A 20,143-nucleotide genomic window follows, 5' to 3' on the forward strand; every position below is an offset into this window, starting at 1 on the left:
TGCTTTGCTGAGCTGGGGTGGGGTGTCTCCTCTTGCTGCTGCCAACAGGTGAAGGCCCAGCCCCACATTCCCGTCTCTCACACAAAAGCCCGTCCTCCCAGCTCGCCATGCAGTATCCCTGGGCCCCTGCCTGCTCCTGCCCTCCCTAAGCAACCAGCCGGAAAGCCCCGTCCATTGCAAAACGCACGCGCTGGCAGACACCCCGTCTCCCCACAATGTCTCCAGCCCGGGTCTCCTGCCTGCACTTCTCCGTTTGGCATCTCAAAGTCAACCTCTTCTCCCTACTGTTGGCCTGTGGCCCTGTCCTCTCGCCAGCTGTCTAGCCATCTGCCCCGAGCAGCGGCCAGAGACTGCCTCTGCCTGCAGCCCTCTCCCTGCCGCCACCCCCAGGCCCCTTCTCCAGTCTAGCACCCTGTCCCTGGTGCAATGGGCAGAGCCGCTGTGTCCTGAGTCACAACCTTGGGTCGGCCTTCACTCTGACTCTGGGAAGCGGAGGCCATTTTGCCCTTTTATGGCTGAGGAGACTGCAGGGCAGGTGAGGAACTTTCTTAGGTCCCAGGAATGGGCTGGCCCTGGCATCACTTTGGGGCACCCCCTTCTGGGGGAATAGGGGTTTCCTAGCTCTGCTCTCAGGTGGTGTAGGTTTCTGCTGCCCCATCTGTCCCCAGGCTGCATGAAGCCCGGGGGTCATGTCCCAGTCAGCAAAGTTGGCTGTGATGCAGCTCTCTGGACTTAAACTCTCAGGTTGTACCTAAAAGAGGCTCCTAAGGCCTCCAGACCTCCTCCCGCCCCCATGACACACCCCTGGGGCATGGACAGGAGGCCAGGCAGGAGCAGGGTAGGTATTTTATTGAAAGTTCACAGATACAAGTGCTCTGAGCAGGTCACAGCTTGGAGGAGGCGGGGTCAGGAGAGAGTGAGCCCCAGGTGCTGGCAGTCCCACATCTTGGGAGCTCCCACATAAGCCCTTCTTGCTGAGTGTGGGGTCTGCAGGCTCTGGAGCCTGGGCAGAGCACATGGAAGCCAGGGCAGCAGCAGGGAAGAGGCTGGGGCCCAGAGGCAGGCAGGGCGAGGGCCAGGAGGCAGACGGGGGCTGGATGGAACTCTCTGTTCCTTGGGCGCTCAGTTTCAACAGCTTCGCTCTGGGTCACACACAGGCTCTGAGGCCCAGACAGGAGCCTTGATCTGCCCGCCCCCAGGGCATCCTGCATCTCAGTGACCACAAAAGTAAGCAAGTCTCAGTGCTTCGTCCTCATGGCCCTGGCGCCCATGGGGTCAGTAGTCAGTGAGTGGGTACCGCAGGAAGATGAAGACCAGGATGATGCAGGAGGCTGCCAGCGCAGAGCTGGTGATGTTGAACAGCCGAGCAGTTTTGGCATCCTCCACCGCCCCATTCAGGTCATTGAGGAGCTTCTTGTCCCGAACCTGGAGCCAGAAAGAGGGTGAGACCTGGGTCACCAAGGAGTAGGTGCCGGGGCCTACAGAGGGTGACGGGCCAAGACAACTTCCTGACTTGCTATATCTGTATGCTCATCTGCAAGGAAGCACCCTGGCTTTGGGGAAGTCCTGAGGTCTCCTGTGTGAAATTTACTCTCAGAAAGTTTGTGAAAGAAGTATTTAGACAGAGAAAGAAAAAGCAAAATAACTTTTGGACGTCTGGGTAAAGATAGCCAGGAATTTTTTGTTTTATTTATTTTTCACAACTTTTTGGTAAGCCTGAAGTGTTCTAAACTAAAAAGTCAAGGTGGTCTTGGAGAGGGCAGTGTAATGAGAGCATGGGATGACACAGATTCCCTGATGGAACTGATCCTTGAGAGGAGGCGCTGGGAGGAGAAGACAGGCGGCCATCTAGCCCTATGTTCTCTGGGGGAGGGTATGGTGGCAATACGGCAGGGGATCCAGGCTTCCTGGAGGGTGTATGGGCAAAGCTGGTTAATTCCCAAGAGGCCACCCTCTTCCCGGGGAACATAGGGATGTCCCTCTCCACCTAGCAAGTCCAATAAGGGCAGGTGTGAGCATGCTGTAAGCAGAAATGAAAACCAGGGAGGAGAGAGTGAAGGAGGGAGAGAGCTGAAAAGAGGAAAGGACAGAAAGTCTGCATTAGTCAACTGGGGCTGGTTAAAGGAAGGAAGGTGGGCAGATGGGTACCTGGACTGACCAGGCCCAGATCACTAGGCAGACAGGTTGTGAAGGGGGATGGAGATCAGAGCAATGGGTGGGCGAGGGGACAGATAGGTGGGAGGAAAGGAGTGCACCGGTGGGCAGGAGGAGAGTAGCTGGGTGGAGGGATGGTTCTGTGGTGGACAGAGGGAGGAAGCAGGTAGTGGGAGGAGCAAAGGGAGAGGAGAGAGAAGAGGATGAAAGGACGGGTGTGCAAAGATGGGCAGAGGGAGGGAGGAGGGCTGTGGGAGAGGAGTGAAACGGGGTGCAGGGAAGGGATGGGAAGATAAGCTGGCAGGAGAGGGGAAGGAAGGAGCAGGGTGACCAGGCAAGACTTACAGGGAATGTGTGAACAGACAGAGACAGGGGAATGAAGGGAGGAACTGAGGGACTGGGGAGGGAAGGAGGTAGCAGCCTCTGTCCTGGGGGAAGCTGTTTTTCTAGTGATTTTCGAGGGTCTGGACACTGGTTGCTGTTGCTGAATTCTGTCCTTCCTGAGAATAGGGCGTGTCACTCACTTATTTAACACCCACTGTTTGAAATCTCTATTAAAATAGTTTTATAACTTTCCCCTTAAAGAGCTATCCTCTCTTTTGTTAGGTTTGGCCTTAGCCTGTTTATTTATTTAGGTTTTGTTTTGTTTTGTTTTGTTCATGAGACTCCTTCTGCCTCAGCCTCCTGTGTGTTGGGATTATAGGCATATACCACCACACCGGGCTTTAGCCTATTTCTTTTTAAAACTGTAATGTAAAATGCCATTTCTCATTGATCTTTTGCTGGTGTGTAGACATTTGACTCTGTTCTGGAGAGTGGTTCTGTGTCCAGCTAAGCTATGATATTGTTGATAATTGACCAAATGTTTCCTCCACCCCCATACTGGGAATTGAACTCACGACCTTGTGCTTGCCAGGCAGGCACTGTGCCGCTGAGCTAAATCCCCAGCCCCTTGACCAAATGTTTTTCATAATAAATCATAACAAATACACTGAGCAACAGCAGTTCCACTGGCTTGTTCCAGTCCTTATTCCAGAATGCAAAGTACAGCAGTTAGGGGCACAGATGCAAGAGAGTCACTGGCTGGACTTGGGTCCTGGTTCTGCCAGGTGCTCATCATGTGACCCAGCATGTAACTGCCTTTGCTGTCCCTTGTCTGTGATGTCCCTTGTCTGTGCCCTCATCTGTGACGCAAGCACCATATGGTGCTGGTCTCATGTAGATGGGGAAGGACCTCATGAACTAGCAAGTGTGCAGTACTGGCAGAGCATCTGGCCCATAGCAGCTTTTACCTTGGAGGCAAAGATGACTTCTAGAACAGTATGGAATAGCAGGGATGGTAATAAGCAGCCCCTCCTTACGCTGGAGCTTAAATTCCACTACAAAGCATGATGCTCATTTTATGAATAGAGGTCTAACATTGTGCGGAAAAAGTCTCATGAGATAAACACATGATTTTCTCTTCTAATTCGTTAATATGGTGGATTATATTCATTGCTTTTCTCATATTAAAAAAAAAAACCAACAACAAAACCTCTGAAGCTGGGTCACATGCCTATAATCTCAGCACTCAGCAGGCAGAGGCAGGAGGATCATGAGTTCCAGACTTCATGGACAGTTGGACTACATAATAAGACCTTGTCTCAAAATAAAAAGTCCCCCACCAAGCTCTGAATTCCTGAATTAAGCCTTGGTCACAACTTCTTGTTGAAAGGAATGACAAGGGAAGGCACTGTGCGTTTAACACGGATGGATGGGCAGAGGGAGGACAGCTGGATGGCAGCCAGCACTAAGGGGACAAGGGATGGTGGCAATGAAGAAGACATGGGAAACGGGGCACTGGGCAGGTGACTCAGTGTCTGGAAAGGGGGTGGATTTGTGGAGGTGGACCCAAGAAGCAGGGGACAGAGAAGCAGTCACAGGAATAATGTATGCTGGATTGGAGGGAAGGCGGGACGGATACAGGGATTATGCAGATGAATGGGTTAGGCAGGTGATGAGTATGTGAATGCAGGCCAGATACATGGCACAGGTGATCAGGGTGTATCAAGGGTGGACAGGGAAATGGGTGAAGATATGAGAACGTGATGGTTGCACGGCACAGGTGGTCAGATGGGACAGGGATGTGTGCCCGGTGAGTTGGATAGATGGGTAGGTGAGTTTGCAAACACTGATAGTTGGGGTAGGAAGGTAGTTGGTGCCTCAGTGCATGTTGGATGGGTAGGATGGGCAAGGAGGTGAATGTATCAGTATATACACCAGATGGGTACAACAGGTACATAGATGGACATGTGAATGTGTGCCAAGTGGATAGAACAGAAGAATAGATGGTGGCACAAATGTATGCCTATTGGGTAGGACAAGTGGGCAAAGAACCCTGTGGATGTATGCTGGATGAATGGATTGGGAGGTTAGGCAGGTAGGTGGACATTTGTCTTTGTGAGTGTATGTTGGGGTGTGTACTGGGGGATGCGGTACTGTATGTTACATTATGAGCAGGTACCTCGGTACATGTGCTGGACAGGTGGGGCAGTAGGTGTGACTGCATGTTGGATGCATGAGACAGGTGCGTAAGTGAAAAAGAGGGTATTGGATAAGTTATGTGTAGACCAATGGATGGTAGATGGATAGACAGATTAATTAACTCAATCAATCAATCATCAATCAGTTGATCTTTATCCAGTGCCTTTGTGCAGCTGCTGTTCTCTGAAGGAACAAAACAGTCTCTGTCCTCATGGAGTTTACATTCTGGGGCAAGGATACAGGAAATAAGTGCAATAAGTAAGTAAAATGGCTGATGGGTTAAATGTGCTCAGAAGAGACCCAAGGAGAGGGGAGGAGAGTATCAAGGGAGGAGTGGTCTTGGCTGTGTTGCCAGGAAGACCCCAGTGAGGGGACATGTGAGTAAAGACCAGACAGATGTGACAGGCTTGGTCACGAGTTTATCTGGGGAGAGAGGTGCACAGGCAGGCTCAAAGTTACAAGGAAGGCAGAGACCAGAGTAGGGAGGAGAACACAGGGACAGGTTGCAGGGACAGAACACAGTTCAGGAGCCAATCGGTGGGGAGGTTTGTAGAAGATTTTTGGAGTGATTTAAGAAATGGATGATCTGACATATTTCAACATGGAGATTGTGGTTGCCATGTTAAGATCAGATTGAGTGGCAGACAGTGCCTGGACAGGAGCAGGTATCAATTTAACAGCATAGGCTAGAGAGAAGGGTGGCTCTCCAGGCAGGAGCAGTGAAAGTGGGAAGATGGGGTCTGTTTCTCGGTATATGTTGAAGGCAGAGCTGGTGGGGCTTCCCAAGGTCAGGTGTGGAGTGTGACAGAAAGAAGGGGACTGGAGATGGCATCAAGGACTTTATTATGATTGATCTAAAGTGCAGAAGGCCACGGGAGGAGCAAGTCTGGGAGGAGCAGTCCAATTCTGGTGTAGCTAAAATGTAAGTCTAAAAGGTATCAGCACAGACATGGTGTGTACGAGACCTGGCAGGGCACCAAGGAAGGGCATGTCAACAGGGAAGAGAGCCCCAGCAGACCCGGGAGCATCCTGAGTTCAGGGATCAGGGAACCAAAAACAATCAGGAGAAGGGCCCAAGAAGAATGGGCAAAGAAGCTGAAGGAAAAGCAAGGGTGTATAAGGATGGTAGATGGAGGTCAGGGCAGAAAAGTGGAGAAACAAAATAAGAACACAGAAGACAGGGCAGGGGCTGGGGATTTAGCTCAGTGGCACAGCACCTGCCTGGCAAGTGCAAGGTTGTGAGTTTGATTCCCAGTAACAGAAAACAAACAAACAAACAAAACACAAAACAAACAAAAAAAAGAAGACAGGAAAGATACACCAGGGCCAGGAGATGGGGCAAAGAGAGTTGATGTGGGGTGAATCAAGGTGCGGGGCAGGTAGTAGAGAACCTGGTGGTGGGACAGCTGGGTGAACCAGTCAAAGCAAGGATGGAAGGAGAGGGGAGGACATCAGATGAGTTGAACAGATCATGAGTAGGTAGATGGGAAGTTGTTTTTTGAGGGGTGTATCAGGAATCAGGACCTTGTGCTTGCCAGGCAGGTTCTTTTATGAAGGAACTTGCAAGGAAAGTTCTTTTATGAAGGTGTATAGTGAAGACAGTGTATGTGAAAGAAGAAAAGCAAGGTTAGGTGAGTGTGTGGATGAGTTGCTACTGGCTTAACACCTGGCTACGAAGGTGAATGTAACACGGTGTTGGAGGAGCGGGAGAGAAGAAAGAAAGGGGAGGAGTGATACACAAATGAATGAATGGGAAATGCTGGGTTTTGGATGTTGTATCCTCCTAAATATCTTTGTTGAAGTTCTAGTCCCCAGGTGAAGGTAGGAGGTGGGGCCTTTGAGGAGTGCTTGGGGAGGTAAAACCCTCATGGGTGGGACTAGTTCCCCTACAAGAGAGGCCCCAGAGAGATCCCTGCCTCTTCCACCATGTGAAGACACTGAGGCAACAATCTACAACCCAGAAGAGGGCAGACCCTTACTAGAATCTGGCCGTGCAGGCACCTTGATGTCAGACTTCCAACCTCTGGAAACGTGAGGAATAAATTCCTCTTGTTCATAAACCGCAGGCTGCAGCAATCCAGATTATGCCAGGCAACTCAGCTGGAAGTGAGTAAATGGGAAGTATGAATGCATGGAAGGAAGGAAAAGGGAGATGGAGAGGATGTCACACAGTGACCAGATGGGTGATGGGCTAGGGGACACGTGGATGAGATAGGGGAAAAGAGATAAAGGCCAGTGAACAGAAGTTTTAAGAGTGAATGATCAGCTCTATTGGTAAGCAGGTGGGGGGGTAGTTAAATGGACAGGGGCAGGAAGGAAGGGTACTTAGGTGAATGGGTCAGTGGATGAACTAAGATGGGAAGTAGATGGAGAAAGGAAAGCAGGATGAGTGAGAGGACAGGTAGCAGGACTTCCTGGGAGAAGAGCAGCATGGAGCTAGAAGCAAGGCTCTGAGAAGCATCCTTGGTGATGGCCACAAGGAGGTTACTTTGTTTCTCTGGGCCCCAGCTTCCTCATCTGGAAAGCAGCACCTATTTCATAGTGTTTTACACCTATTAATTAGAATGTTAAATTAAATAATGCAAAATTCTAGAACAATGCCTAGAATATGCTAATAGCGTGACACATTTGCTATTGTTTGGTTATTGTTATTTGCTGGTGTTGCTTTTGCCACTGTCACTATTAGTGAATGAAGAGGGAGCGGATGACTCCAGGGAGAAGAGAGTAGAGTAGTGGAGGAGGCTAGCATGTAGTGAAATAAGAAGAAAGAGAAAGAAAAAATGTCTTCTGCATGAATGGGAATACAAATTTAGTCTATATTGAATGGATGAATATAGGGATGATGGAGTATGGAAGGAAAATGGCAAAAGGAAAAAGGATGAATAAGATAATTTACAGAAGGCGAAATGGATGGGTAGATAGAAAGGACAGGGGGTGAGACGGCTGAATTGGTGCATGGATGAGGTGAGTCAGTGTGTTTTCCAGAGTTTTTTTTTTCTTGTCATTCTTCCCTTACCAATACAGCAGAACAACTACATACATGGCATTTACATGGTACTGGGTGCTACAAGTCATCTAGAGCTGATTTAAAGAACACAGGAGGATGCGTGTAAGTTGTGCAGAAATACTATTTCATTATATACCAGGGACTTGAACATCCTCTGATTTTGCTGTCTGCAAGGGGGTACTGGAATCCATCCCCTGTGGATACTGCAGGGCTACTATATTCATAAATGACTCCCTTTTAGCTTTTCCTGCCCAGCACCCTGGTCCAAACATTGACTGATGCACAAGTCTTGCATCTGGCCTCCCAGCCCCCATCTCTTTGCATTCTTAGTGCCCACTCTCCTCACAGCAGCAAGATTAATCCTGAAAGCCACATCACACTGACCCTTTGTTTACAAGTCTTCAATGGGTCCCCATTTCACTCATTTCATTCTATGCCAAGATCTCTGCTGTAGTTTACAAGGATATGTAGTCTGACCCTCAGGCACCCTCTGGGCCCCTCTCCTGTTTCCTACCCCCACTCCAGCCACTCTGGTCTCCTGGTTCTAGAACACTCTTCCTTCAGATACATATACAGTGACTGCAGGGACCATCCCACCAAAGAGGACCTCTTTGCTCACTGTCTATAAAATAGCAGCCCCTGGCCATTTCCTCAATCACACTTTATTTATTCTTCATTGGTGACATCATTGCCTGACACACATAGCCGTGAGTTTCATTACTGCCTGACTTCTTTGCCAGGAAATAAATGCCTACGGTCAAGGGCTATGTGTTTTTATCACTTACTGGGTACTGCACAATCATTTCCTGGATGTGTAGTAAATGGAGAAGCAGTGGGAGGATGCGGAGGGGTTAAAGGAGCCAATGATGGAGTGACTGACTAGATAGACTGACAAATGCCTGCGATGGTGACATCACACAGGAGCATCAAGGAAGGAGGAAGTCAAAGTGAAGGAAGATGGACAGATGTGTAGATGGAGGACAAATCAAAGGATGGAAGTGGGTGAGGCAGAGAAGAAAAGAAAAAAGAAACAAATAAGTCAGGTGTGATGGCCTATGCCTGTAATCTCAGCATTCTGGAAAGCTGAAGGAAGAGGATCACAAGTTCAAACCCAGCCTGGGTGATTCAGTCACAAAATAAAAAATATAAAAGGGCTGTAGAAGTAGGATTTGTATATTGATGGATGGATGCCCAGGGAAAGTCCTACATAGGGCTGGTGAACAAATAGAAGTGGGACTAGAGAGGGAAGATGGATGCATAAAATATAAAAGCTCAGTGCAAAGGTTCTGGGTTCAGTTCCCCATACCACACACCAAAAAATGTTTTTTAAAGAGATAAACAAATTTGCAATAGATAATGTGGAAAAATTAGGTAGAGGAATAATACGAAGATTGGGTGGTGTAAAGGGGGATAACTGAAAAAACAAGGTGACAATATATGGAGAGAGGGATTAATAGGAGTTAGAGGAATGTATGAGGTGGATAACCAGGTAGAAGAAAAAAGGAAAAGGGAAAGGTGTATGTGGGGGTGTGTGTGACTGCATGAGCTAGTGAGTTGTGTGCTTTGATGGGTAAAAGCGAGAGAGAGAGAGAGAGAGAGAGAGAGGTGGGGGGGATCAGTGGGTATATGAATAGAAAAATGGGATACATGGTTGGAATATGAGAAGAGCTGGAGAAAAGGAGGAATGGGAATGCTGGGAAGAAGAGGGGGTAGATAAGTATGCTTATATTAACATGTGATGAATAAGTTTTTTGGATGGGCAGCTGGATAGGGAAAAGTAAACAAAGAAGGGAAGAAAAAAATAACAGGAGAGAAGGTAGTCAGAGGTCATATAGTTGGGAAAATGATGGATTCTGGAATGAAGTTGATAGATTTGTGTATTGATGGATGGATGCCCAGGGAAAGTCCTACATAGGGCTGGTGAATGCATACAAGTGATTGAGACAGGACTATGGGAAGATGGGCATATGAAATAACAATAATAATAGGAATATATTATGGCCAGGTACTGTACTGATAGCATTACAGGTACTAACTTCTCTCAGCAACACCAAAGTAGGGACTATACAAGGCAGCACGGATGTGGTTACCTATTTAAGGTCTCATGGCTAGTTAACAGTGTATCCAGGACTTAAACACATGCTCTGAATCAGAGTCACCATGACCCATAGGGTGTATGGCTATATGGAAAAGGCAGAAGGTGAAAGAGATGGACAGAAGGAGGGAGGGAAGGTAGAAGGATGGTTGGTTGGCTGGTTGGATGGGTGGATGATCACTGGTGCAGAGGTAATTGGAAGAAAGGAAAAACAGGAAGAAAAGAGGAAAGATAGATTATGAAAAGATCGATAGAGGGTGGGTGTGCTAGGTACAGAAGAATGATTTGTATGTTGATGGATGGTATTCAGGGAGAGGTGGGAGAAGCAAGGGAAACCAGGAGGGAAGGTGGGAGAGAACGAAAGTAGATAGATGGTGGAAAGACAAAAATATATGGATGGATTCATGATGAAAAAATGGGTGTGTGAACAAGTAGCTTGACAAATGAATGAAATCAAGGATACAGTGAGGCTGGATGGATGTATCACAAATTAATGAATTCAGCATGTGGAGTGGAAGTTGGGGGGAAAAGAAAAGGAAAAAATATTGTAGCTACATGGATGTAACTATAGTTGTATAAATGGATGGATGAGAAGAGAAGGAAAATACAAAAAGATAATGGGTGGATTACATTCATGGGTGGGAGGAGTTGAAAGGTAAAGGGTGAACATGAGTATGAAGAAAGGCACTTGGTGGATGGATGGATGGATGGATGGACAGATGGATGGGTGGGTGGATGGACCGACAGATGTGGCTCACCCAGAGGGGCAAAGGGAAGGATGGAGCAGGATGACTTGAAATAGAAGTATTCATGCATTGGACCCAAAATGGGTGGATGATAGAACATATTGATGAAGGGCTGGTAAGGAAAGTAGGAAAGTCATTGGGAGAATGATGCTAAAGGGATAGCTCGGTAGATTTATGTACAAGGTAGGTGGGGGTAGAACAGGAGAGCAGGAGAGGGAGGAAGACACCAGAGTGGACAAATAGAAGGCTATTTAGAGAATTGAAGTGAATGAAGGAGGACGGTCTCATAGTACTTAGTCACAGGGAAATGTTCTGAGAAACGCATCATTAGGTGACTTCATCATTGTGCTAACATTACAGAGTGCACTCACACACACTAAAATGGCTATGGCATCACTAGCTGATGTAATCTTTATGGGACTGCCATTGTACGTGTGGTCCTCTGTTGACTGAAACATCATGGGACCATATAAGAGTGGGATGGAGGGTGGATAGAGGGATGGATGCATAGATGGGTGGTGGGTGGATGGATGATGTTGCCACTCAGAAAGGGGGAGTGGAAGTTATGCATATACAAAAATCAACAGAGCATCCTCCCTCTGAATCTATTCCATCTCATTTCTCAGTCACTGAGGAGCCTCCCAGCCTCCTGGGCTGAAATTAAGTAGCTGTTACCTCCTGGCTGCATCTACTGTCCTTCATCTTCGCCTTTGCTCAGGTCTCATGATATCCCACCTGGACCTCCACACTGGCAACCTAACTGCCTTTAGGCTTTTCTTGTCCCCTTCCTCCACACTGCTGCGGATGTTACAGCATGATCCCATCATCCTCTTCAGTCTTCTACATGGTGGAATCCAGAGCCTTCACTACAGAGCTTCTGCCTGCCTATTCAGGGCTATCTTCTGCTCCCTACAGAGGGCAGAGGTCTTGCTGATCCCCAAAGCCCCAACCTCCACATCATTCTCTCTGGAATGCCTTTCCCCTCACCCATCCTTTAAGGCCCAGTGAAATGCAGCCTCCTCCCAGAGGTCTCCTGCCCCCGAGCCTCATTTATCCCCAAGCTCAGAGTGAAGTATTTCTTTTCTGAAGCACTGGGGACCTTTATGCCATCTTGCCATATGTCCTCTGTCCATCTACCCATTTAACCAACATTCTTTGACTCCTATGTTAGTCAGCCCTGCTTTGGATGCTGATGTCACCAAAATGAAAGGCTGGCTGGGATGGGAGTAGGCAGATGCGGTCAGGGCAGGGGTGTTCTGGGGTTTGTGCAGAAGAAAGACCTGGACCTCACAAATTCTCCAAGCTGAGGGAAGAACACATGCAAACCCACATATGAACATCACTTATGGTGCTTCCAGAATGACACATGTAGGAGGGTGTTTGATAGGGTCAGGAAAGGGGATGCAAAGGAGTACTGAGACACCTCAAACAAGATGAAAGTCTGGATACTATCCAGTCAACAAGGGAGAGCCATGGTCATTATGAGGCAGTGTGTAGAGAATACATGAATGGAAAATTGATTTTCGTATCTTGCCCTTCCCAAAGGGCTAAGCAAAGTAAAGCGCCAATCTCTGACGCAGGCCTAGTCTGCATGGAGTGGTGCTGGCCCAGTTGGTCGAGGGCTGGGGGTGGCTGATGGGCAGATGGAAAGACAGGGGAAGGCAGAGATGCAGCACTCATTTCACAGCTGCTTGCTTGCCAGTTCCTGCCCTGTTCACGTGTGCTGGCTCGAATGGTGTTTTGTTTTGGTTTGTTTTGTGACCCTATGAGGGAACAGGGGCTCAGTGAGGCAGGTGAGATGGCTACATCTCTACAGCTGGGATTGCAGCCAAAACCTCCTGACCCCATGTCCACCCCCTGCCCTTGGAAGTGTCCATGACAGGCTGCATACACTATGGGTGCAGCAGGTCAGAAGACATACAGCCACTGGGCAGGTGGACAAGTCTCAGGCTCAGAGCCGGAACTGGCTGCTCTGTGCTCCCCTCTATCCGGAGGCAGGCAGCTCCCCTTGCACCACACCCCTGGGGAGGCCCCAGAGCCTTCCAGGCCTCGCTGCCTCCCAGGAAGGGGCAGCCCCAGAGGGAAGTGTGTAAGCCCTCCTTGACCCCAAAGCACCAACCTCAGGCCACCCCCACTGTAGCACAAACCCAGTACCATCCAGAAATGCCTGACCTACCTACAACCCACACCAGATGGGACTGCCCCATGCCAGAAGCCAGCCAGCACAGGCTGAGCCAGGGGAGGAGGGGAGGGCTTCCGGACAGAAGCCCAGGCAGCCAGATCATGTCCACAGGCTACCAGGCGTGCAGGGCAAGAGGGCACCAGGGAGGCTGAGCTCTATCAGCTGCAGCCACAGTTGTCCCAAGAAGCATATCCTCTCTTCAGTACTGGTCTGGGGAGTGGAACAGAGCCGAGCTGAGGACTAGCACCAGATCCCAGGGACTTTCACTTGCTACCCTGTAGTGCATGCACACAGTCATGTATGTGTACCTCCTCCACATTCACACTCACATAAACCTACACTGGCATTTGCAAGCACACTCATATGCGTTCACTCACACATATGCACACAAACATGTATGCACATGTGCAAATACACATACACATGCAATCCTATGCTCTTCACACATGTACACATATTTTCACATACACTCATGCACGTCACACACATGCACAATACATGCACACATACATACATTGAATTATACTCATGCTCCCTCACATACTCACACATTTACACTCACACCTATATAGATACACATTATACTTACATGCACACCCATGCAATATACTCACATATACCCATGCTCATAGGCACACACACATTCACATATACACAGCGAGTCAAATGTACATGCATGTACACACGTGCATATGCAATCACACATTCACATGCACATGATCACACATGCATATTCACACACACAGAGATTCCAAGTAGTGGAGCCAGAGCTAGGTACACAGGCCTGAAGATGAAGGTGCTAGTGACAGTGTTGGTGGTGGCACCAGGGCTGAGTCAGGAGGCGGATGGAGGCCAGGTGGCCAGTGTGTGATGCAGGGCAGGGTGGGGCTCACACTCAAAGGTGATCAGAGGGCGCTGTCCCAGTGTCCTTCCTTCCTCCCAGGTCAGCCTGGCCTGAGCTGTCTCCCTACAGCCCTGCTCCCCTCCACCTCTGCCACCCCCACCACTGTGGGCAGCTTCAGTCCGTAGACTGCATCTGGCTTGGGCCATTCAAGTGGGGGCTTGAGAAGGAATGACCTGACTCATTGTGAACCAAGCCCTCCCTTCTGTTTATCCATCTACCTATCCCCCCTCACTCCTTCCCTCATGCTTCCCTCCCTCCCTACTTCTCTCTTCCTTCTGGAGTGGGAGGATGGGTGGAGAGCTGAGCCCTGCAATAGCCCAGAGCTGTTCAGTTCCTGCAGGGGATACAGGGGCTGTCCCTGTGTCTATTATCATCTCCCTGATACTTGTGGTCAGTTCTCTCACTCTGCCCTCAGGGGGCTGTGGCTCCATTACCTACCACCCTGCTCTGCTCCAAACCAATTCTTTGCAGTATCAAGGGGCTCTGGAAACTCTGCTCACTCTGGGTGAGGAGTGTGAGGGGGAGTGTTGGGAGAGACTTCCCCGTTCTTGGTCTGGGCTGCTCTGGTCACTAGGTACTGTCCCTCCACCAAGTGCCAGGCGGGGAATGCATAGTGCCTGACATCAGGCACTATGTCTGTAAGGGTTCTGTAAGGGGGTCTGTAAGGGTTCTGACCTCACCACTCCTCTCTCAATAGACACAGGACTGCAAGCCCTTTTCAGAGTTTCATGCCAGCTCTGTCCCCATTTGCCAAGGGGTAGCTACCAGCCAGGTTGAACTCTCACATGACAGGTCAAATTCCCACATCCCCTTACCAAAGAGCAGGGCTCTGAGTTCCGAGTCCCCACTCCCCATAGCTTGGCTAAACTGGCTGTGCTGAGCTGGCCCTGAAGAAGCCAGCCCCCATCAAGAAGCTTTTTCAGCTCAGCCTCTTGCTGCTGGCCCAGACCTAGCCAACACTCATCTCTGCACCTACCAGCACGTCCCCTTGCGCTTCTCGTATCCCTTGCCCCTTGCTTGCATCTGTTCTGCTAGTGGGCTCCTCTGGCAGGGAGGGCCAGAGCAACATAGCCAGGGCTCATCCTACCAGCACCTGCCCCAGTCACCCCCATCCCTGCCGCCCCTGCTCACTTTGAGGGAGTAGGCCAATGCGATAAAGCCCAGGCAGCAGAAGTTGAGGTAGACGAAGTTGAAGATGGACCACAGGTAGTAGTCGTTCACCTCAGTAGTGTCCGGGTAGACCTCGATGACTGTTGTGGGGTTTGTCATGGTCTTCTTCTCGGCTAAGTGCTTGCAGGCCTGGGGGGCACCGGCTGCCCGCACGCTGTCGGTCTTGCTGCTCTTGGACTCCATGGGGAACAGAGTGGGAGCCATGGGGGGTGAGGCCGAGGCCTCAGGGGCAGAGGCCGCTGCAGCCTGCAAGGCAGGGGGTTTGGACACACAGGCAAAGCAGCCCTTGGGTGAACCTGCTGGGGGCCTCGGGATCCAGAAGGCCCCGTCCAGGGGGACACGGGCTTCCTGGGCGCCGTCCGTGGTGCTGGCCGGGGCTCCCAGCGGGGCTGGGCACAGGCCGTGGCCCTGGGCCTGGAGCGGGGAAGAGAATAAGGAGAAGCCGGGCCTTCCCCGTCCCTCCGTGCCCAGCCTCAAGGCTGCAGCACCGCTCCCCCACAGCCCCATCCAGAGCCCCTAGCGGAGATGAAGATCCCTGAGAGGCCGCCAGCTGCTGTCTGCCACCTGCCTCCCCCACCCACTGGCCACTGCCGATGCCAAAGCCCTCCGCAGCGGCCTTGGCAGGCACATCTCGGCTTTTCATCACTTTGCCATCTGCGCACAAACACCCACTGACACACACACAACAGCACCCCAAATGCACCCCCAACAGCGCTCCCACGGACACACTGTTGCAATACACAGAGCTCCCTGGCACCCCAAACACCCCAGCACGCAGACCTACAAATACACTCCCCAAGGGCCGCCTGGCAGCTTCTGAAGCCCGTGCGCACAGAGAGGCAGACGGCAAACAGCAGCACCACTAGACTGGCTCCCCAGCCCCAGCACACCCGGGCTGACACCGCCAGGTAAACAACTGCCCACTGTGCTATGCACTGGACACGGACAGCGACGCAGGCTCAGACAGTCGCCAGAGGGAGGATAAACACAAGTGCAAGGCACCAAACTCTCGAGCATCGCCCCCACCCCCAGCCCCAGCCGAAACCGCTCTCTGGGACCCCAAGCACGCACTCTCGCACGCACGAAGCTACCCACCCCCGAAACAGACGCACAATGACTTGACGCTGAAACGAACACTTCTCCAAAGAGGCACCCAGGCGCCCGCGCTCCGCGTGCGGCGCTCAGGGGTCTGCACCAGGCTCCGACGCCCCCGCCAGCCCCGGGACTGCTGCAGCCGGGACTGTGCGTCCTCACCTACTGGAGACTGCCGCGGGCGGGCCAGACCCTTGCGCCTCCGTGCGCGCGTCCTTCCGCCGTCCCGGGCCGGTGTTTGTTCGCCGATCCGCGTCCCGGCGGCCCAACCTTGGAGGCGGGGAGCGCGCGGTGCTCTCCGCGCCGCTGCCTCCCCCGTTGCCCGCTCCCGCTCCGCAGCGCCAGGCCGGCCGCGGCTGCAGCCAGTGCCTGACTCACGGAGGCGGCGGTGGCGGCAGCGCTGGTGGCGGCGGTGGCGGCGGCGGCGCAGACACCTCCGCCTCCTCCGCCAGGAGGGCGGGAGCCTCCGGGCCGGCCGGAAGCCGCGACCCCAGGGAGTCGAAGGCCGGGCAGGCATGGGACCGTTGCCATCCCAGCGCTGTGCCACTTCCATCTACCCGAACCACCTAGCCTGTCAGCCCAGCCCACCCTGCTCCCACTCTCCGGCGTAGTGCCCTGCCCGATAGGAGCGGGTCTCCGGAGCCGTCCCCACCTCCCTTCCCAGGGGAGACACCCTCCCTCTTGCTCTTCTCCCTTTCCAAGAACTGCTGTCTTTAGCGCCCCCCGCCCACCACCTCTGGGCCTGTTGAGTTCCACCTGCCATTTCTTCCCTCTGGCAGAGTCCTTGTCCCTGCCGGTGAGATCCCAGTGCTAGTGCAGTGGAAACCTCACCCCCGCCCCCCAAGTCCATGGAGCCCCTCACATCCCAGTCTTGGTGCAGTCTGAGCCTCACAAAGCCCCCACTGGCCCATGGAGCTCCTGAGCCTGTCCCCTCTCTATATCCTGTCCTGACCCAGCTCCCAGACAAGCCTGTCCCCTACCTCAACTCCTGTCCCTCTGCAGCCCCTGTCCCTAACCAAGCCCCTCTCTGGAGTCTCTGGCCCCTCAAAATCCCCAAACTCCTCCATCACAGTTCCAGAGTGGTGTGTACTTCATGAAACCCCCACCCAGGCACTCATTTTTGCTGTCCTGTCTGACAAGTCCCCAGCCCCTCAGGCCACCCTCCAAACCCTTCCCTGCTGAGTCTACCCAGGACCTTCGCTAATCTTCAGTCTCCCCCTCAGCTCAGCCCTGCTGGAGGTCCTACCCACCTGTCCGAATCTGACCCCCACACCTAGCCCACTGTCGCTAATCCAGTTAATTCACAAAGTTGGTCTTGGACCCTGTGGCCCTTCGCAAGTCAGCCTGTGCCTCACAGGTGCACAGGCAACTGCTCTCTGCCCTCAGAGCCAATGTCCTGCTCCAAAGCCCGGTCCCTTACTGCTACCCTCAACACTGGTAACCTTGGAGCTCGTCCACACACCTGCCAGGGCCACTCTGTGAGCCTCCATCCCACCTGGGCCCCAGCCCTGAGGGTGCTCTATCCCACACCTCAGTTCCCGTAAACAGTGCCGACCTCTTAGCTGGACGTTGCCCTCCTACATTCTCATGCTCTTGGGAACACTTATTCTCAACTGAGCCCCCAGCAGAAAAGTCCTGATGAGCCCCCTCCCCTTGGAGAGAACTCCAGCCCTCCCTCCCTCGATGTCCCTCACTGTACCATACAGTTGCTGACTGATCTGGCTCCTCTTCACCGGTCTGGTAGCCCTACGGGGCCCAGACCCTGCTCCTAAGCCCCCTGAAGCTACGCTAATGCCCTCCTCCTCGTCTAGCCTGTCCTCCTGTCCAAGGCCCCATCCTTCCTCCTGCGAAGCCCTCTTCGGGAGCCCTCTCGGTTTGCCTCCAGCGTCTCCAGGACCCTCCTTCATTCCCTTCTCCTAGCCTCTCTCAGGAGCCCATGCCCAAGTGAGTGCTCACCAGGCCCTGCCTCTCTGAACCCTTTCTCTCCGGAACCTCAGGGCTCTCTCGGCCCAGAGCCCTTGTCTGAACCCTTGTAGTATGGGAAGCCCCGCCCCCTCGGAAGGCCCGCCCCTTCCAGTGCAGGCCCCGCCTCCTCTCCCAGGCAGATCCCCCTGGCTCAGCCTTCACCTGGCATAGGAAACCTGCAGCTTGAAGTGATCTTAAATGATGTTGATATCACCCTGTGTGGGAAGAATTCCCAAACTCAAGGAGTCCTCCCTCCTTCCCTTCTTGGAAGTCCAGGCCGTTCCCTTCATGGAGCCCAGCCTCAGTGCACAGGCCCAGCGGCCCATGGGTAGACGGGCCTCCAGCAGGGAACCAGAGCCTGGTAGGGTACCAGGCTATCTGCCTTTACCTATCTCTACTTCCCCATCCCCAAGGGCCTGGCACGAGGGAACCCAGACCCAGCATGCAGATGTGCTGAGGGCTAGGCCTCACTTTGGTGTCCTCTGCACCCTTCGTTTTTTTTTTTTTGTGACAGGGTCTCGTTATTCAGTTCAGACTGGCCTTGAGCTCATTTTGTAGCTCAGGCTGGCCTCGAACTCGCAGTGATCCTCCTGCCTCCACCTCCCGAGTGCTGGGATTACAGGCGTGAGCCACCACGCCCAGCCCAGCCACCACGCCCAGCCCTCTCTGCACCCCTTGTGTGGGTGCATGCTATGCCATCCTGTCTCCTCGGGGCAGGCACCCTCTTGAGGCCCTCTCTGCCACACAGCCTTGTCTCACGCTGCCCTGGACACCAGCAGGATAGTCAGGGTGGCCAAGTCTGCACATCTCAGGGAGCAAGAGAGATGCCTAGGCTTCAGGACAAGGCTGCTCAAGGTCACTAGCAAGGGCAGTTAGGGCCCTGTCTCAGCACCCCACCTTAGGGGCTTGTCTCCAAGGCCTCATAAGCCTCCACTCTGATATGGTGGGTGAAGGGGCTGGCCTTGGGTAGGCACCTCCCGTAGATTCTCCATGGCAGGAATCTCCCACCCAGAGGGAGAAAAATGGGGTAATAGGGGCCACTGTTCAGCCAACTTGAGGGCCCCCACAGCATGCCATACAGTGGGGCCTGTTATTCCCCAGAGGCAGGGAGGCTTGGGGTGGGTCACCCAGCCAGAAAACCTCTGAGGCTGGACTTACACCTGGAATCAGACTCCAGGGTCCTAAGAATCCTCACTGGCTGGCTGGGCAGCTGAGCCATGCGCAAGCCCGGGCAGGGCAGGTGGGAGGGGCATTGCAGGGCGGGGGAGGAGAAGCTGCCTTCCGGCCTTGGTGCACAAAGTGCCTGACGACACTGGTCTCCAGAAACCCTGCCAGGCCCTGCGGAGCTCTCTCCAGCTCCCTGCTCATATTTCAGGCGCAGAGAACACTGGGCACATGTGCACTGGCCTCCTGGCAACTCTGGGTGTTCTGCAGAGGAGCCTGCTGGGGCTTGGCCTTGGGGTGCAGGACTCAGAGCTCCAGGCTAGGAAACCAGTAACCACCACCATCTGGCAGGCTGAGGTGGTGACAGAATGACAAAGGTCACACTTACACTGTCTCCTATACTTGCTGGGATTGAGACCCCAGGCAAGACTCCAGAGCCACTGAACCCAAAGGAAACCCTGGCCCTGCCACCAAGTGTTCACGAACTCCTACTCAGCCCTAAAAACCTGTTAGCTGTTGCCTCTGCTGCATGGAGACACATGCTCCTGATCTCTTCCCCCTCCCAACAAGCAGCCAGCCTGCACTTGGGTCTGTAGCAGCTGAAACCGGGGCGTTCTGATGCTGGTCCCCAGGCAGATCTGCTCTATAACACTGGCTTGGTTCACAGACACAGGCTGCTCCCAGAGCTGGAGAAGGAGGCCCAGTTAGGAGGCAGGTTGGCCACACCACCCAGCCCATGCAAAGGCCTCGTCCCTGTGCCTGAGGTGGGTGTGGAGTGGTGCTGGAGGTCCCACTCGTGTCCTAGTACTATTCTGTTTCTTCAGGACAGAAATACTCTCTGGAAAAGCATAGCAGATACCTGCCTGAGCACAACTCCCTGAGAATTCTTTGTGCCTTAATGTAGTGGCTCACATCAGAACAGATATGCCAGGCCCCATTCCCCCAGCCTCAAGCCAAGGCCATATCCACTTGTCACTGTTCCAGGACTCGGAACAAGCCAGCTCTTGCCAGCCATGTATTGGCCACAAGGTTGAACAGCAAGCCACAGAAGGCTTTGGGGTCCTAAGTAGGATGGCCCACGTCAGAGAGCCAGGCTTGGGCATCCCAGGGGCTTCCCGTGCCCGGCCCTGAGTTAGCTTTC

General features: G+C 52.6%; 1 protein-coding gene across 2 annotated transcripts; it reads right to left on the reverse strand.

Annotated features, from left to right (window-relative positions):
• Positions 1-827: 827 nt before the first annotated feature.
• On the reverse strand, positions 828-15,870 carry Ifitm10 (interferon induced transmembrane protein 10). 2 transcript variants are annotated; one of them, XM_013514316.1, is made up of 2 exons: positions 14,833-15,870; positions 828-1,425 (listed from the first exon to the last, which is right to left on the reverse strand). In XM_013514316.1, exons 1-2 carry the CDS (start codon positions 15,286-15,288, stop codon positions 1,276-1,278), a joined length of 606 nt encoding a protein of 201 aa, XP_013369770.1. In that variant the 5' UTR covers positions 15,289-15,870; the 3' UTR covers positions 828-1,275. The 2 variants fall into 2 exon arrangements, with proteins under 2 accessions (XP_013369770.1, XP_013369769.1); XM_013514315.1 differs by having other exon boundaries at positions 14,743-15,870.
• Positions 15,871-20,143: the final 4,273 nt, after the last annotated feature.

Source organism: Chinchilla lanigera, unplaced genomic scaffold (genome assembly GCF_000276665.1).
Source record: "Chinchilla lanigera isolate Chin_1 unplaced genomic scaffold, ChiLan1.0 scaffold00021, whole genome shotgun sequence".
In the NCBI taxonomy this organism is placed as follows: Eukaryota; Metazoa; Chordata; class Mammalia; order Rodentia; family Chinchillidae; genus Chinchilla; species Chinchilla lanigera.

Excerpts from the sequence above, each read along its gene's own strand:
- Ifitm10 (XM_013514315.1), bottom strand. The coding sequence starts at position 15,288 with ATGGGGCTGTGGGGGAGCGGTGCTGCAGCCTTGAGGCTGGGCACGGAG. Across the intron at positions 1,426-14,742 it reads CATTGGCCTACTCCCTCAAA|GTTCGGGACAAGAAGCTCCT; the intron begins GTGAGCAGGGGC and ends TTCTGGCTCCAG.